The 15,000-nt window shown below is 50.3% G+C and overlaps 4 protein-coding genes across 4 annotated transcripts in view; 1 reads left to right on the forward strand and 3 right to left on the reverse strand.

The window, feature by feature from the left end:
- Positions 1-1,091, forward strand: part of ETH_00000275 (UDP-N-acetylglucosamine pyrophosphorylase (Fragment)) — a gene marked incomplete at both ends in the record, with an annotated part of 2,620 nt that extends 1,529 nt beyond the window's left edge. The window contains 2 exons of the mRNA XM_013374389.1: positions 72-573; positions 759-1,091. Coding sequence (XP_013229843.1) covers positions 72-573; positions 759-1,091 — 835 coding nt within the window. The remainder of the gene's footprint in view (positions 1-71; positions 574-758) is intronic.
- A 772-nt stretch (positions 1,092-1,863) lies between these two features.
- ETH_00000280 (uncharacterized protein) lies at positions 1,864-2,806 on the reverse strand (the record flags this gene model as incomplete). Its single annotated transcript, XM_013374390.1, has 2 exons — positions 1,864-2,172; positions 2,702-2,806. The coding sequence occupies 2 exons, from the start codon at positions 2,804-2,806 to the stop codon at positions 1,864-1,866; spliced, it is 414 nt and encodes a 137-aa protein (XP_013229844.1).
- A 2,510-nt stretch (positions 2,807-5,316) lies between these two features.
- Positions 5,317-5,850, reverse strand: ETH_00000285 (uncharacterized protein; the record flags this gene model as incomplete). The annotated part of the gene is made up of 1 exon (XM_013374391.1): positions 5,317-5,850. One exon carries the CDS (start codon positions 5,848-5,850, stop codon positions 5,317-5,319), a length of 534 nt encoding a protein of 177 aa, XP_013229845.1.
- A 952-nt stretch (positions 5,851-6,802) lies between these two features.
- Positions 6,803-15,000, reverse strand: part of ETH_00000290 (DNA polymerase epsilon catalytic subunit a, related) — a gene marked incomplete at both ends in the record, with an annotated part of 10,585 nt that continues 2,387 nt past the window's right edge. The window contains 15 exons of the mRNA XM_013374392.1: positions 6,803-6,896; positions 7,016-7,060; positions 7,189-7,253; positions 7,519-7,609; positions 7,858-8,057; positions 8,292-8,433; positions 8,688-8,736; positions 8,942-9,725; positions 9,955-10,119; positions 10,309-10,528; positions 10,743-10,838; positions 11,101-12,052; positions 12,335-12,407; positions 12,610-12,951; positions 13,917-14,901. Of these exons, the coding sequence (XP_013229846.1) occupies positions 6,803-6,896; positions 7,016-7,060; positions 7,189-7,253; positions 7,519-7,609; positions 7,858-8,057; positions 8,292-8,433; positions 8,688-8,736; positions 8,942-9,725; positions 9,955-10,119; positions 10,309-10,528; positions 10,743-10,838; positions 11,101-12,052; positions 12,335-12,407; positions 12,610-12,951; positions 13,917-14,901 (4,303 nt within the window). The remainder of the gene's footprint in view (positions 6,897-7,015; positions 7,061-7,188; positions 7,254-7,518; positions 7,610-7,857; positions 8,058-8,291; positions 8,434-8,687; positions 8,737-8,941; positions 9,726-9,954; positions 10,120-10,308; positions 10,529-10,742; positions 10,839-11,100; positions 12,053-12,334; positions 12,408-12,609; positions 12,952-13,916; positions 14,902-15,000) is intronic.

A 15,000-nucleotide genomic window follows, 5' to 3' on the forward strand; every position in this document is an offset into this window, starting at 1 on the left:
GCTGCTGCTGCTGCTGGGGGCTCCGAAGCAGGCCCCTATGCGTGGGCAAATGTCTGCATGCATTACCTCAGTCTTGACTTCCTCGAAGCTGTTGCCAAAAATCCCAAAGTCCTTAACTCTCAGTTCCATTTGGCCAAAAAGAAAATCCCCCACCTCGCTCCCCTTCAGGGGGCCCCCACTGGGGGGCCCCCCGGGAGCCCCCCTGGGGGCCCCCCTGGGGGCCCCCCTGGGGGCTCTTCTGGGGGCCCACCTGCGGGGGCTCCCACCGGGTCCACAGGGGGCCCCCCTGGGGGCCCCCTAAAGGCCCCCGCTCAGGATACTTTTGGGGGCCCCACAGGGGCCCCCCCCTCTTCTCCTCAAGAGGCAAATGAACCCAAAGACGCATCCAGCTGCACAGCCACAGGGGCCCCAGGGGGGGCCCCTGGGGCTCCAGGGGCCCCAGGGGGCCCCCCTGGGGCCTTCGTTGATTTGGAAGACCCGAATTCTTGGGTGTTGGCGAACCCTAAGGAACCGAACGGATGGAAACTCGAGTTGTTTATCTTTGATGCCTTCCCGCTCGCAGACAGAATCCTGGTTAGGGTTTAGGGTTTAGGGTTTGGGGTTTGGAGTTTGGGGTTTGGGGTTTGGAGGTGCCGCGGGGGCTTCAAGAGTTTCATCTCAGGAGGGTTTAGCTGCTGGTGCCTGGTGGTACCAACGGGTCTCGGGTTTAGGGTTTAGGGTTTAGGGTTTAGGGTTTAGGGCTTGTGTGTGGTCTGCAGTGTTTGGAAGTGGACCGGGACTCGGAATTTGCCCCTGTGAAATGCGCTGGCTCTCTCGGAGTTGCAACACCAAACAAATTCAATTTAGAAGCAGCAGCAGCAGCTGCAGCAGACACTCCTGAAGCAGCGCAGCTGCTGCTGCTGCGCCTGCATGCAAAGTGGCTAGCAGCAGCGACACAGCAGCACCAGCAGCAACAGCAGCAGCAGCAGCAGCAGGACTTGCTGTGTGAGATTTCCCCCCTTGTTAGCTACGAAGGAGAAGGCCTTGACAAGGACTGTCTCAAAGGCAAAGACCTGACCAAACCCTTGCTGCTGCTGCCAACCGAACCCTAAACCCTAAACCCTAAACCCTGATGTACGCAAAGATATGTGTGCATGCGGCCGAGCCCAGCCCAGGGGCCCCCGTGAGCTTCTCCGGGGGCCCCCTTTAGATATGAAGGGGGGCCCCTTTGGGGGCCCCCATGGGCCCCCAAAGGGGCCCTGGGGCTTTTTGAACCCTCATTTGAAACCCTAAACCCTGGAGACTCTGAGGTTAGAAACAGAGGCTCTGCAGTAGCAAAGGGCAGCGTATCGCTAACCCTAAACACTAAACCCTAAACCCTAGTTTTTTAAGCGCTATTAGTTTCTCTCTCTTGCTTTCAAATTGCGCTAGAGCCTGGTGAAGGAAGCCAAAGGCGGCACAACAGCAGCAGCAGCAACAGCAGCAGCAGCAGCAGCAGCAGTGGTAATTGAATATTCGATTTAGGAAATAAAAGTGAAACAAAGACAACCTTCAGAAGTAGCAGTTTAGTGTCTCTCAGCCATTGCGGTGTCTGTACAGGTGAAACCGCCGCTGCAGCCCAACAGAAAAGAAACCCTCAGGGTCTAACCACTGGCAGCTGCTGCTGCTGCTGCAGCTACTGCTGCTGCAGTTGCTGCTGCTGCAGTTGCTGCTGCTGCCGTTGCTGCTGCTGCCGTTGCTGCTGGTGCAGTTGCTGCTGCTGCTTCAAGGAAGGAAGAAGCGGCACACCGACCGGTGTGACTGTCGCTGCGTCCGTGCAGCTGCCACATTTGTTGCTGCTGCTGCTGCTGCTGGAGCTTCTGCAGCAGCAGCTGCTGCTTCGGCTTACGCGTCGCTTCTGGCTTCGTCTGAGCAGTCGCTGCTCTTGGCGTCGTCTGCGGTTTCCGCCGCAGCAGCTTCGTCCGCTGCTGCAGCAGCAGCAGCAGGGCCTGCTGCAGCCTTGTGCTGCTTCTGCTGCTCGCGCAGCGCTGCTGCTGCCTGCTCGCGGCGCTCTGCTGCACACGCCAGCAGCCGCTGCACGTCTTGCTGCTGCTCGCAACTCACCCACGCCCACCCACTCCCGTACTCTGTTCCAGGAACAAACATGTGAATGCGAATGTCTCCGTGCTGCGCGAGGTTCGCCTTCAGCTGCGCCTGCGGGGTGTACGTACACCGCAGCACTCCGCACAACGCACTCTCACTTGCGGCTATTCTAAATAAGTGCAGTTCTGTCTTTTGAAATATGTTTTGAAGACTTTTTTACTCTTTTGTTGCTATTTGTTGGCAGTTTGGGATGTGCTTCGCAGGCTGCTGCTGCTGCGTGTGAACAGAGAAGAGGAAAAGGCAAGTCAATGGCATAATGTGTTTAACTGCACTTTTAATCATTTTTATTTTCGCATTTATGCTGCAGTAAAAAGGAAAGTTTTCATTTGTTCTGCTGCACTTGGGGTGTACGTACACCTCAAACAGCCACACGGCGAAACTGAAATGCTTCGAAACTTTTAAACTTTTAAATCCAACGATGCAGCAGCACACACCAACAAGATCCCGGAACAGAAAACCAAATAAGCAGCAACACCCAGCAGCAGCAGCAGCAGCTGCTGCTGCTGCTGCAGTGGCAATAGCTCCACCAGCAGCAGCAGCAGCAGCAACAGCAGCAGCAGCAGCAGCAGCGAGAGCCTACCTCGGTGACGCCCATGGGGATGTTTTTGATGGTCACCCGAGACGCTGTGTCGGTGCGCGTCTGGGGGATGACAGGCCTCATAGTGTAGAAGGAGTTGGCGGCCATTTTGCTGTTGAAGTTGAAAGCAGCAGCAGCAGCAGCAGCAGCAGCAGCAGCGGAGGGCCAGCTAGGCGGTGAAAAGCCACAGAAACCGAAGGGCTGGAGAATGGCCGCGAGGGCTGACGAGTGGAAGGGGAAATGAAAACAAAGAAAGTCTAGGAAGAATGCAAAAAGAAAACCTTTTTAAAACTCTGAGAAAAGTGAAAAGGCCAAGTCGACGCTGCTGCTGCTGCTGCTGCTGCTGCTGCCGCCGGCGCTGGGCTTCGCCGAGTTGACCAGCAGCGGGCGCAGCTGGCTCCAGCCAGCCTCTCCTCCTGCCTCCAATTTCCCATATAAAAGGTCGTTTTGAACTATTTTTAAAGCTTTTTGCATTATTTTGCATTTATAATAAAGAATTTTAAATTGATTTGCATTTTCAAGCGGCCTTCTGCGCCTCCTGGGCTTCATTTCAATTCGTTGAACAGCAGCTGCCGACGGCTTCCTGCAGGCTGTCCGCTGCGAGCTGCTGCGCTGCTTTCCGCGCTGAATAGAGGCAATTTATTGTCTTTTATTTCATTTAATTTGACAATTTATTTGTATTTAATCAAAAATAATAAATAATCCTCGGGAAAGCTCTGAGAGGCCGCACTCCCAGCTCGCCACGTGTGCGGCGGCCGTCTCGGATCGCCGCAGCTGAATCGACGCAGCGAAGAGCGCTTGACAGCAAAATTAGAAATATCAAGTGAAAATTGGGGAAAGAAAAGATAAAAGTGATGTTTTTGCAACAATTTAGAAATGATTAATTCCCTCATCGCGGGATTCCTCTCGATTCAGATTCAGGAAAAGGCGAAAGGCTGCAGTGGTCAGCACTAAGTTGTGCAAGTTGAATGGCGAAAAGAGCCCTTCTGCTGCACAATAATAGGAACAGTTCTGATATCACTTCTGAAATAAAGTTTTCTTCTAACTTTGAATTTGTTTCGAGTTCGAAAGCTGTCTGTACACCTGAGGGGCGCACAGGATCGGACGGCTGCGGCCGATTTGCAAGGCAGTTGGCGATGAGCCGCTTTTTGATAATTTTGAGCCCCTTGAAAACGTTTAAATGCTTTTTATAATGAATTTACATAAATGAGGAGATTATTTGTTCCGTGTTTGGTTGGATCTTTGGTAATTTTCGCGTTCGTTTGCTCGCTGTGCTGCACCCCTGCAGCTGCAGCAGCAGACCAGACGCACGTTTGCAAACAGGGCCACCGAGGCATTTTATTTCATATTCGAAACAAAAATGATATTTCAAAAGGATGCAAAGTGACTGCGGTTTTGAAGAGAAACTGTTTGAAGCTCCTGAGGTAAAGAAACGACGAACTTGAATTCTTGAACGGGGAGCCACGAACATGAACTGAATCTGAAATGGAATTCCAACGCAGAGGAAACAAGGAATACAAAACCATCGACTTGGGTTTGTTTTTCTTTTTTAATTTCATTTTCTTTTTCCAATTTACTTTATTTCTTTCATTTCAACTTCCACAGAGGCCATCGAGACTCCCCTGCATTTGCTGCCCAACGACGAAACTTGCATTTCTATTAAGCACGCGCGGGAGGAGCCCGACATACTCTGGTGGGCAAAACTTTGAAAAGAAATAAATATAATAAATAAATAAATGTTTAACATTTAAATATTTATAAATTATAATTATAATTCATTTTAATTCTCTAATTCATTCTTTCATTTCTTTTCTTTTCAGCTGCGAAAACAGAAGCTGCAGAGACCAGTGGGTAAGAAATTCCCAGGACTTTTTTTTTCGTTTTTAATTTTTTTTCGAACTTATTTTCTTTTTCCTTTTAATTTCTTTTCCTTTTCCTTTTAATTCAATTTCTTTTCCTTTTTATTCTTTTTCTCTTTTATTTCCCCTTTATTTTTAATTTTCATTTTTAAACTTTAGTGGAAAACCATCACCAAACAAATCCTCTGCCTCCACCAAGGGCCCATGCGGAACGAAGTGGCTGGAGAGCCCCCTTTGGAAATAGAGCAGCGCGAAGTGTGTGAATTATAATTTAATTTAATTTAATTTAATTTAATTTAAATTAATTAAGGACATTTTAATTCATTTATTTTGAACTTCCAAAATCCAACAACAGGTCCTGGAGAAGGTCGTGGAAAAACCCGAAAAGGGAGGCATCACAATTCATATCGATAAGGTCCGTTTGCCTTCAAACCCTAAACCCTAAACCCTAAACCCTAAACCCTAATTTTGAATGCCGAATTCCCTCAGGGCCAAATGCCAGCGGAACCCATACTGTCGATACACCCCAAGTTCCGCGGGGTCCCCCGAAAGCGGCACCATCAGATTTCTCCATTTTAATTTTTTATAAATTCCAAAAGTGTTCTTAAAAACTCAAAAAGATCAACCCAATAAAAGCCTTAATTACGGCATTCTGGTCACTTCTACATACGGCTTCAACGAGCTCCCATGCAGTCGCCCAGAACCTAAACCCTAAACCCTAAACCCTAAACCCTAGGCGCCTTGAATACCTTGGTGGAGTCAGTGGGACTTGTATCTTTCGGCGTGGCAGGACTTGGGGGCTGCGTGGGGCCTGGGGGGAAAGAATTGCGAGCCAAGAAGTGGAAAAAGATTTTCAAATTTAATTACAAACTCTGCATCTTTTGAGTCTTCTTGGCGGTGGGCACAGAGGAACATTTGGCCCCTGAAGGGGGCCTTAGGGGCGGGCAGCAGCAGCAGCGGCGGCGCGGTGCTGCTGCTGCTGCTGCCAGCAGCGGCTCTGCCCCGCTGCTGCTGCTGCTGCTGCAGCAGCAGCAGCTGCAGCGCGGGCAGGTGCCGCAGCCCCGCCTCCAAAGAACCCTCCCCGGCATGCAGCAGGTCCAGCGAGCCGCTGTCTGCTGCCGCATGCAGCAGCTGCTGCAGCAGCTGCTTCCCAGCCTCTTCTTGCAGCAAATCTCTTATGAAACCCTCAGTGTCATTCTCTATTTTCGAGTGCAGCAGCAGCCGCCACAGAGAAGGTGACCTTTTGGCTGCGCGGGCGGAGCGAGCCGCCAAGCTGCTGTTCTCTTCTGCCATTTTAAAAGAAAAATTTAAAAATTAAATTAAATTAAACTGAAAAGAAGTTTTAATTCAACTTTTGGCGGAGTTCAACGGAAAGCTGCAGCTGCTGCCGACCAATCGAGAACGGAGGAGCGCGAGGCACTGGAAAAAAGGGATGCGATCCGGAAAAAAGTTTTCAGATTGAAAATAAAAAATAAAAATAAAAATAAAATTGAATATTTCTGTATTTCCATGTCGGTTGGGGTGTACAGACACCTAGGGAATCGAAACCGGCGCGAGCACCGCGGCCACATGCAGCCACAAATCTGCTTACTCGAAATAGCCTTAATTGAATGTAGCGAGGCTCTAAATACTTCAAAATAAATCGGAATGTTATTTTCATAAACTATTTAAATAGTTTCTTCCACAAAGAGTTCCCCATTTATTAGATCCGGGGGCCCCCGGCGATCCACTGGTGTCGAGACAGCTGAGCCTCGCGGCGGTAGCACCTGGTGTCATTTCCTTGTGTTGTTTTTTCTGTTTCGGAGTTTCTTTGTAGTCCAAATATCTACTAAAGTGCTCAGCTTAATTTCTAGAGAGTTACTATTGTGTGCAATTGAAGCAAATGGGCAGATCCACGCTGCAGGCCCCCCCAGCATCCTGCTGGACATCATCTCAGGAGTATGTACACCTGAAATGAATGCAGAACTAACAAGCTGCAGATACCTCTTGCCATTTTCATGCATTTTCAACAAGTAGTTTCTCCCTGGGTTAGCACGGTAAGCCCAAACCCTAAACCCTAAACCCTTAAGCCTAACCCTACGTCTGTTCCCTTCTTTACGTCACAAATCCCAAATGCATTTAAAAAGGACCTTTTCCGCAGGCCTTGCGTGAGTCCTTGTTGTGTCTTTCAAACTAAAAAATGAATAAAAAATGGGCCCCAGAACAGAGCCACAAAACATTGCACCTAAACCCTAAACCCTAAACCCTAGCACCAAGCCTCCTGGATCTGGACTAAGCAGGACTGCAGCGTTTCAAATCCCATTTCCACTGCGACCTCCTGCGTGGTTTGCACGAAGTCCCTGAGCCAGAGGCAAACAACCCTAAACCCTAAACCCTAAACCCTAAACCCTAAACCCTAAACAGCAGCACTGATTATAATTAGGGTTTATGGTTTGCAGCAGAAGTGGACTCAGCTCACTCCCAAATCTTCGGATCCAGACGAGCCCTAAAGGGTTTTCCGCACCTGCAGAAGAGCAAGGCAGTCCCGAACCCTGAAACCCTAAACCCTAGTCTAAACCCCAAACCCTAATCCTAAACCCCAAACCCTAATTGCAAACCCCAAACCACCCCAAACCCTAAACCCTAGCTCACTTGCACTTGTCTCGAAGGTGAGTCACGCAAACCGCCTGGCAGCCAACGCAGTAGAGGTCTTGCGCCTGCACGCAGCAGCAGCCCGCAGCGCGTTGCACCCAAACCCTAAACCCTAAACCCTAGGCCCAACGTTTCTCGGGTTTAGCACGGTATACGCATAATGAGGGTTTAGGGTTTATAACGGTTTTCGGCCCATGGCTGAAGTGAGCTACAAACCCTAGGGCTTCGGCAGCAGCATCTGGACTGCGGGTTTAGAGAAACCCCCAACAGTAAAGCTCGCGCTGGTGCAGCTCTAGGGTTTAGGGTTTAGGGTTTCGGGTTTGCAGTTACTAAGAAGGCATAGTGCATTTCCTGAAGGGCGCGCAGAAGGTGTGCCTCGAGAACTTCATCTGCCAAAGGGTTGCCGCAAGCTGGGCATTTGCTGCAAACCCCAAACTTCAAACCCTAAACCCTAAACCCTAAACCCTAAATGGGTGTAGCTTTTGCCCCAGCGTTTTCCCAGCATCAAGCGCTGCTGCAGTTCCAGCCGAAGCCCTCCTCCCGAAACCCTAAACCCTAGACCCTAAACCCTAAACCCCAAACCCAAAATTCGAACACCCTATCCCTAAACTCCAAACCTCAGACCCAAAACCGCAAACCCCAAACCCTAAACCCTAAACCCTCGCTCGCCAGATCTTGACGACGACTTGCGCGCCGTCGGTGGTGAGTGCGTGGACTTCTTCGAGGGCAGAAAGGACTTCGAGGTTTGAAATGGATTTGCAAAAAAAACAATTTATTTCTTTTAATTGCAAAACCCTAAGAGGGGGTTTCCACGCAGAGGCCAGCAACTCCGAATCCCCAGCCAAACTCTGCAAACTGTGGCTACGCTCCTGCACGCCACAAACCCTAAACCCTAAACCCCAAACCCTAAACCCTAAACCCTAAACCCCAAACTCTAAGCCGTGAAACCCAAACCACAACCCCCAAACGCTGAACCCTAAACCCGCAAAACCCCAAAACCCCAAACCCCAAACCATAAACCCTAAACACCAAACCCCAAACCCGAAACCCTAAACCCCAAACCCTAAACCCTAAACCCCAAACCCTAAACCCTAAACCCTCACCGCGAGAGCCTCTGCCCAGCTTTGCTGCTTGTAGTCAATGTCTTTGTCGATTTGCATTAATCGGCAAATGAAAGAAACCGCCAAGTGCCTCCAAGAGCCCGAGGAGCAGCGGGAGCCTAGGCAGGCTGGAAACTCCAAAGATCTGAACAATAATAAATAAATAAATAAATAAATAAATAAATATAATTAATTAATTAATTAATAATTTATTCACTTATTTAAGTTGGTTGGAGGAATCGGAGAGTCTTGCAAGAAAGAAATGAATGGGCGCTCCCGCTGGGATTGTGCGCGCTGGAAACGCCAAACCCTAAACCCTAAACCCTAAACCCAAAACCCTAAACCTTAAACCCTAAATCCTGAATTCTAAACCCTAGGTACTCGGTGCTTGATGCTCACTTGAAGGAAAGCTCTTTGCTATCCCGAACATCCGCAGGTGACCCGTACCCTGTAGAAGGCGCAAACCGTAAACCCTAAACCCTAAACCCTAAACCCTAAACCCTAAAGCCTAAACTCTAGACCCCAAACCCTTCAAAGAGCTCTGAGACCCGTGGCCCCAGACTCAGAAGTCTCCCACTTGGCCCAACAAGCACGCCGCTTGACCTAAACTCTAAACCCTACACCCTAAACCCTAAACCCTAATTGTTTCTCACTGCGGATGAGCTCTAGAGGGTCGCTGATGACACGTTTGATCTTTCCAAAGAAGGATTTGTCTTTGGTGTTTTTGGAGTTCGACCGGAAGAAGGCATTTTCCTTATCATGGTTTGCTGCTGCTGCTGCTGCTGCTGCTGCTGGTTCATCGCCGTCAGCAGCAGCAGCAAACCACAGCTGCGCCGCCAGCTCGGACAGCTTCGCAGCAGTTTCCTCCCGCGTCCAAACCCTGCTGCCGGCGCGGCCGCCGCTGCTGCTGCTGCTGCTGCTGCTGCTGCTGTTGCTGCTGCTGCTGGGGCAGAAGTCATCTTCGTAAGCATTTATCTGGTGCAGCAGCTGCAGCAGCGGCAGCTGCGTGGCTCTGTCAATTACAAACTTTAAAAAGTTTGCCAGGGGCAGCGGGAGGCAGCGGAGAGAAGAGAGACAACCTGCAACTCCCTCGGCCTCAAGTTCCAAATTGCTGCTGCTGCTGCTGCTGCTGCTGCTGCTGCTGCTGCTGCGGCTGCGGCTGAGGGGGACAAATTCTCTATACCCCACCCAGTCTCTTTCGTCTAGCTGCAGCACAGCTACGAAAGAATCCACTGGGGAAATGACAAGGGCCTCGAAGAGCGGCTGCTGCTGCAGCTGCTGCAGCAGCTGCTGCAGCTGCTGCTGCGCTGCAGCAGCAACTGCCAAACCCGTCGAAGTCAAAATTACCCGCAAATCTGCTGCTATTATTTTAAAGGAAAAACTTTTCGAAAACTCGTTCAGCAGCAAAGACAAATAAGTGTCCGCGTGCCGCTGCACCTGCGCGGTCACCGCAAACCCTAAACCCTAAACCCTAAACCCTAAACCCTAAACCCTAGGGCCAGGGATCAATACCCACGCAGCAATGCGGTGGCCGCGCTTTTGCCAAAGAGAAGAGCTTCGAATTCTCACTTCCCATACTCTAGGCTTTAGGGTTTAGGGTTTGTGTGCGCCTGTGTTTCTCTCTGCCCTTAGGGTTTAGGGTTTAGGGTTTAGGGTTTGTGTTTACTTTTGTCTTGAGGGCTGCGTCGAAAAGAGTTGCCTTTCTGTCGCAAATCCAGGGGTAAAAAGAAGAAATAATTAAATGGTTTACTTTAATTTCAAAATTGTTTATTTGCTGCTGCTCCAGCAAATACAAAGAAGCAAACAGGCGCTGCAGCGCAAACCCTAATACCTGACGTGCACACGCAAACCCTAAACCCTAAACCCTAAACCCTAAACCATAAACCATAGTGCCAAAACCCCACAAAGCTGACCAACAGATACCAGAAACTGTTAGGTCGCTCCGCTGCCAAAACACTTGGCGGGAAGTTGCCAGAAAGCTTAGGGTTTAGGGTTTAGGGTTTAGGGTTTAGGGCCTTACCCTGAACGCTGCCGGCGAGAACTGCGTGGGCGAATGGAAGCCCTCGAGCGCCAACTCAGCTGCTGGCTGCCCTCTTGCTGCTGGCGTATCGAGAAGGAGACAAATAGGGGCCCCCAATATCTGTCTCTTTGCTGCGCAGCACAGCACCCACTTCCCACCTGCTGCTGCTGCTGCTGCTGCTGCTGCTGCTCCACAGCACGCCCCGCTGTTCCCGCAGAGTCTGTGCAAAGAAAGAGTCGTACAAAACCCTCATGGTCTCTTGGGGGCCCCGGGGCCCCCCCCAGGGGGCCCCCCAGGGGCCCCCCTGGGGGCCCCTCCCCGGGGGGCCCCCCGGGGGGCCCCCCTGGGGGCCCCCCGTGGGGACTTCTCCGTGAAGGGACTGGTAAGGGTTTGGAGGGTTTGCTTCTTTAGAAGATAAACCCTTAATTGTAAACCCTAGGGGATATTTCATGAGGCGAGAAAGCCACAAAGATGCTTCGTAGAGTTCGTGCTGCTGCAGCAGCAAACGCTGGGACTCGCGGAAGGCCGCCCTGCAACAGCAGCAGCAGCAGCAGCAGTTGGAGCAGCGAATGCAGCGGCAGCAGCAGCAGGAGCTGCAGCAGCAGGAACGAGCACGCACAGAAAACTGAAGCGCAGCGAAGAACGGACTCGCGAGGGTTTAGGGTTTGCAGCAGGGTTTAGGGTTTAGCGTTTGTACGTGGCTGCAGCACACCCCGGGCAACAGGAGCAGAATGTGCCTCACGCTAAATACGACTAGGGTTTAGGGTTTAGGGTTTAGGGTTTAGGGATTACTGGGCGAAGTTAGCTCGAGTGAGTGTGTAGAGCTTTGCAGGAATTTCTTCAAATGTAATAATGGGTATGGAAAATGTATGGGCGTCATAGTAGGTTCTTGTTTGCTGCTGCTGCTGCTGCTGCTGCTGTGCTGCTGCTGCTGCTACTGGCTGCGCCCAGCTGCCCAGCTGGTCCTGCGGGAGGGTGGAGAGCAGCAGCAAAACGTATTTCCTAAACCCTTGCTGCTGCTGCTGCTGCTGCTGCTGCTTCTGGTAGAGGTATTCCTCGAGCGCCTTGAGGGTCTGGGAGACGTCCTTCTTTTGAGCTTTTGCTGCTGCTGCAGCTGTTGCTGCGTTGCTGCTGCTGCTGCTGCTGCTGCTGCTGGTGTAGGAGCAGCAAACGGGATCACTCAAGGAATATAAACTTTGAAATTTATTTAATTTGTCTTCATCTGCTTCTGGCCATGTCATATTTCTTTTAGCTTTCGCATTTATTTCTTCTGTCTCTTCATCCGTCTCCTCTTCCTCCTCCTCCTGCTGCTGCTGCAGCTGCTGCCGCTGCTGCTGCAGCAGCTGCTGCTGCAGCTGCTGCGGCCGCACCTCCTGGGCCAGCAAACCCCCAAAGAAGAAAGCAGCAGAACCAGCAGCAAGTCCAAGTCCTTCTTTTTTTGAATTGGAATTTAAATTTATTTTATTTGCTGGTGCTGCTGTTAGTGTTGGTTCATAAACAGCGCAGAATATTCGGTCGCAGGCTTCGCGCGCATTTGCTGCTGCTGCTGCTGCTGCTGCTGCTGCTGCTGCTGAGGGTTTAGGGTATTGCGTTGGCCGCGAACGCTCCCCGTGAATTATGTGCACAATCAACGGCTTCACGTCCTTCATGTAAAACCCTAAATTAGGGTTTAGGGGTCTTGAGAAGGAAGAGCTGGAGGCTCGCGAAAATCCCAGGGAACTCAAAGCCCCCGATGCGTCAATCACTGCAGTTTAAATAAACAAATTAATTAAGTAATTAATTAATTAATTAATTAATTAATCAATTAGATTAGTTAATTGAAATAAATAAATAAATTAGTAATATACCTTAATGGTAAATGCAATTTAAATAGCTGCTTTGGCTGCGTTTATGCTTTAGGCGTGCAGGCCCGCAGCAGCGAAACCCTAGAACCCAAACCCTAAACCCTGAACCCTAAACCCTCGACAAGAACTGAAGCTGCAGCCAGCTGCCAAGCAGAATCTAGGGTTTAGGGTTTAGGGTTTACAGTTGCTAAGTTCTGACGTATGGGCCTCCATGGTATTTCCCACTCTCGAAATGAACGCGAAGTCCAGCGGCAACTGAAAACCCAAACCCCAAACCCTAAACCCTAAACCCTAAACCCTTAACCCTAAACCCTAAAGCTTGAAACGTGGCTCGGCGCGCTGGTCTTGCACAACATTTCCGGGCTACGGCGTAGACTCTGCAGTTGAGTACGGGCCTGAGGGCCTGTGGTTTAGGGTATATTTAGGGTTTAGGGTTTATTTAGGGTTTAGGGTTTACGTTTCCCTCGAAGATGCCTGCAGCTTTTTGATGAAAAGAAGCATAAATTGCAGCTTTTTCTTTTTTGAAAACTTTTTCTTTAATTGCCAATTCGCACAAATGAAGCTGCTTCAACCCCCGAGGCAGCAAATAGCGCCCCGTCAGGGCCTTTAGCCGAAGATCGCTGCTGCTGCTGCTGCTGCTGCTGCTGCTGTTGCTGCTGCTGCTGTTGCTGCTGCCGGTGGTTTGGGATGTAACTGGAGTTGTGCTGTTGACGAAAAGAATTCTGTAAATTTGAAAAGGAAGGAAAAAGAAATTTGAAGAAGTTGGAGAAGTCACCCGAAGAATAAACGACCCCGGGTCCTGGCAGCAGCAGCAGCAGCAGCAGCAGCAAAATAGAACAAAGAAGCAAACTTAGGTCTAATTTAAATATTTAATTGTTGAACCACAAAAGGACCAGTGGACACTATACTCTCCCCGGCTTGCTGCTGCTACGTGCTGCTGCCATTTGCTGCTGCTACGTGCTGCTGCTACTTGCTGCTGCTATTTGCTGCTACCACTTGCTGCTGCTATTTGCTGCTGCCACTTGCTGCTGCTACTTGCTGCCACTATTCGCTGTTGCCACTTGCCGCTGCTGCTTTCTGCTGTTATTTGCTGCTGCTGCTTGCCGCTGCTATCTGCTGCTGCTATTTGCTGCTGCTACTTGCTGCTGCCACGAGTCCTGCTCTCAGACTACTTGGGCCTTCTTTAATTACAATTGAAAATAAATAATTATTAAAAAGACCACTTAAAACGATTAACTATTTAAACCAATTAAACAATTAATAAAGCAGTGAATTTAATTGAAATAATTTAATTAATTTAATTAAAATAATTAATTTATTTAATTATTTAACTAATTAAATTAACTAATTCTTACATCCCCCGGAGCCCTAAAGAAGTCCAGAATCTGGAGGGGCCCCGCGAGTGCATGCAAAAGTTCGTTTTTCGTGGATTTTGCAAATTTAGAAATTAAATTTAATTTCAAATTTAATCCTTTTAAATGCAAAAGCTCTCCAGAACGCGGGATCCCCGGCTGCGCCCCACGCCGCCGCAGCTCCTGCGCGCAAACCCTAAACCCTAAACCCTAAACCCTAAACCCCAAACCCTAAACCCTAAACCCTAAACCCTAAACCCTGAAGCAAGGGAACTAGCTGTGGCGCTTTTGTGGATTGTTTGGAGGGAAAATCCCGAGGGTTTTGTTCGAGGCTTTCAAGCTTGAAATTTAATGAATCTCTAGGGTTTCGGGTTTAGGGTTTAGGGCTTAGGGTTTAGGGTTCGGGTTAGACCTCTCGGATTTTGAGCCATTTCGTTCTCTGGGCTGTGATCCACTCGCTGAAATTTGTTTTGAACAATTCCATTTCCGTTTTGCGTTGCTGCTGCTGCCTTTGCTGCTGCTGCATGTGCTGCTGCTGCTGCTGCTGCTGCAGCATTTGCTGTTGCTGCTGCCGCCGCTTCTGCTTCTCCTCTGCCGCTTCGGGCGCGTCTGCTGCTGCGGCGCCCACCCTCTGCTGCTGCTGCTGCTGCTGCAGGTCGCGCTGCTTGCTGCTGGCTGCTGCAGCAGCAAAGAAGGCGTCGATTTTGGTTTGGCGCCTGTCGCTGCTTTGCTGCTGCTGCTGCAGCCAGCGGGGAACCGGCACTGCAGCAATTGGGTTTTCTAAACCCTGTCGCATTGCAGGAATGCAAATAAGTTTTTGCAATTGAACATTAATTCTGCTTTTATAATATTCCCAATCCACGACAAGTCGGACGTTTGCTGCTGCAGCAGCAGCGTCTGCGGGGGAGAGCTGGAGCCAGCGCTGCAGCAGCATCTGCTGCTGCTGCAGCGGCGCCTGCAGCAGCAGCAGCGGCAGCGCCCGCGAGGTCACCTCAGCGCCCCGCGGGTAAGCAGCAACAATGAAGTTTGCTGCTAAAGGAGACACAGAAAGATAAGACTTGTCTCTCAGCAGCTCACAAAGTCGAGTTGCTGCAGTTGCTGCCATGGATTTGCTGCTGCCGAGAGCAGCAACGCTTTTGCCGAGGACTTTGCGCAGCAGCAGCAGCTGCAGCAGCTGCTGCTGCGAGGCCACCCCCAGCCCCTGCTGCTGCAGCAGCAGCAGGTACCGCCGCCCCACTGCAGCAGCAGCAGCGTAAGCTTCCGCTTTGCTGCTGCCACTCATGAAGCAAGGAAACAGCTGCTGCTGCAGCTGCTGCACTATTTCCATTTCTCCCCTTCGCTTCATCTCAAACCCTTTCAGCTCTTTTATCGCGCCCCCAGACCCGTACACCACGTACCTAAACCACAAACCCTAAACCCTAAACCCTAAACCCTAAACGGGAAGCCATCGATTGCAAATGGTAAATGCTGGAGTCGTATGCGGCGGTGGAGCCAGA

Source organism: Eimeria tenella, genomic scaffold (assembly GCF_000499545.2).
Source record: "Eimeria tenella Houghton genomic scaffold, Eth_scaff20, whole genome shotgun sequence".
In the NCBI taxonomy this organism is placed as follows: Eukaryota; Apicomplexa; class Conoidasida; order Eucoccidiorida; family Eimeriidae; genus Eimeria; species Eimeria tenella.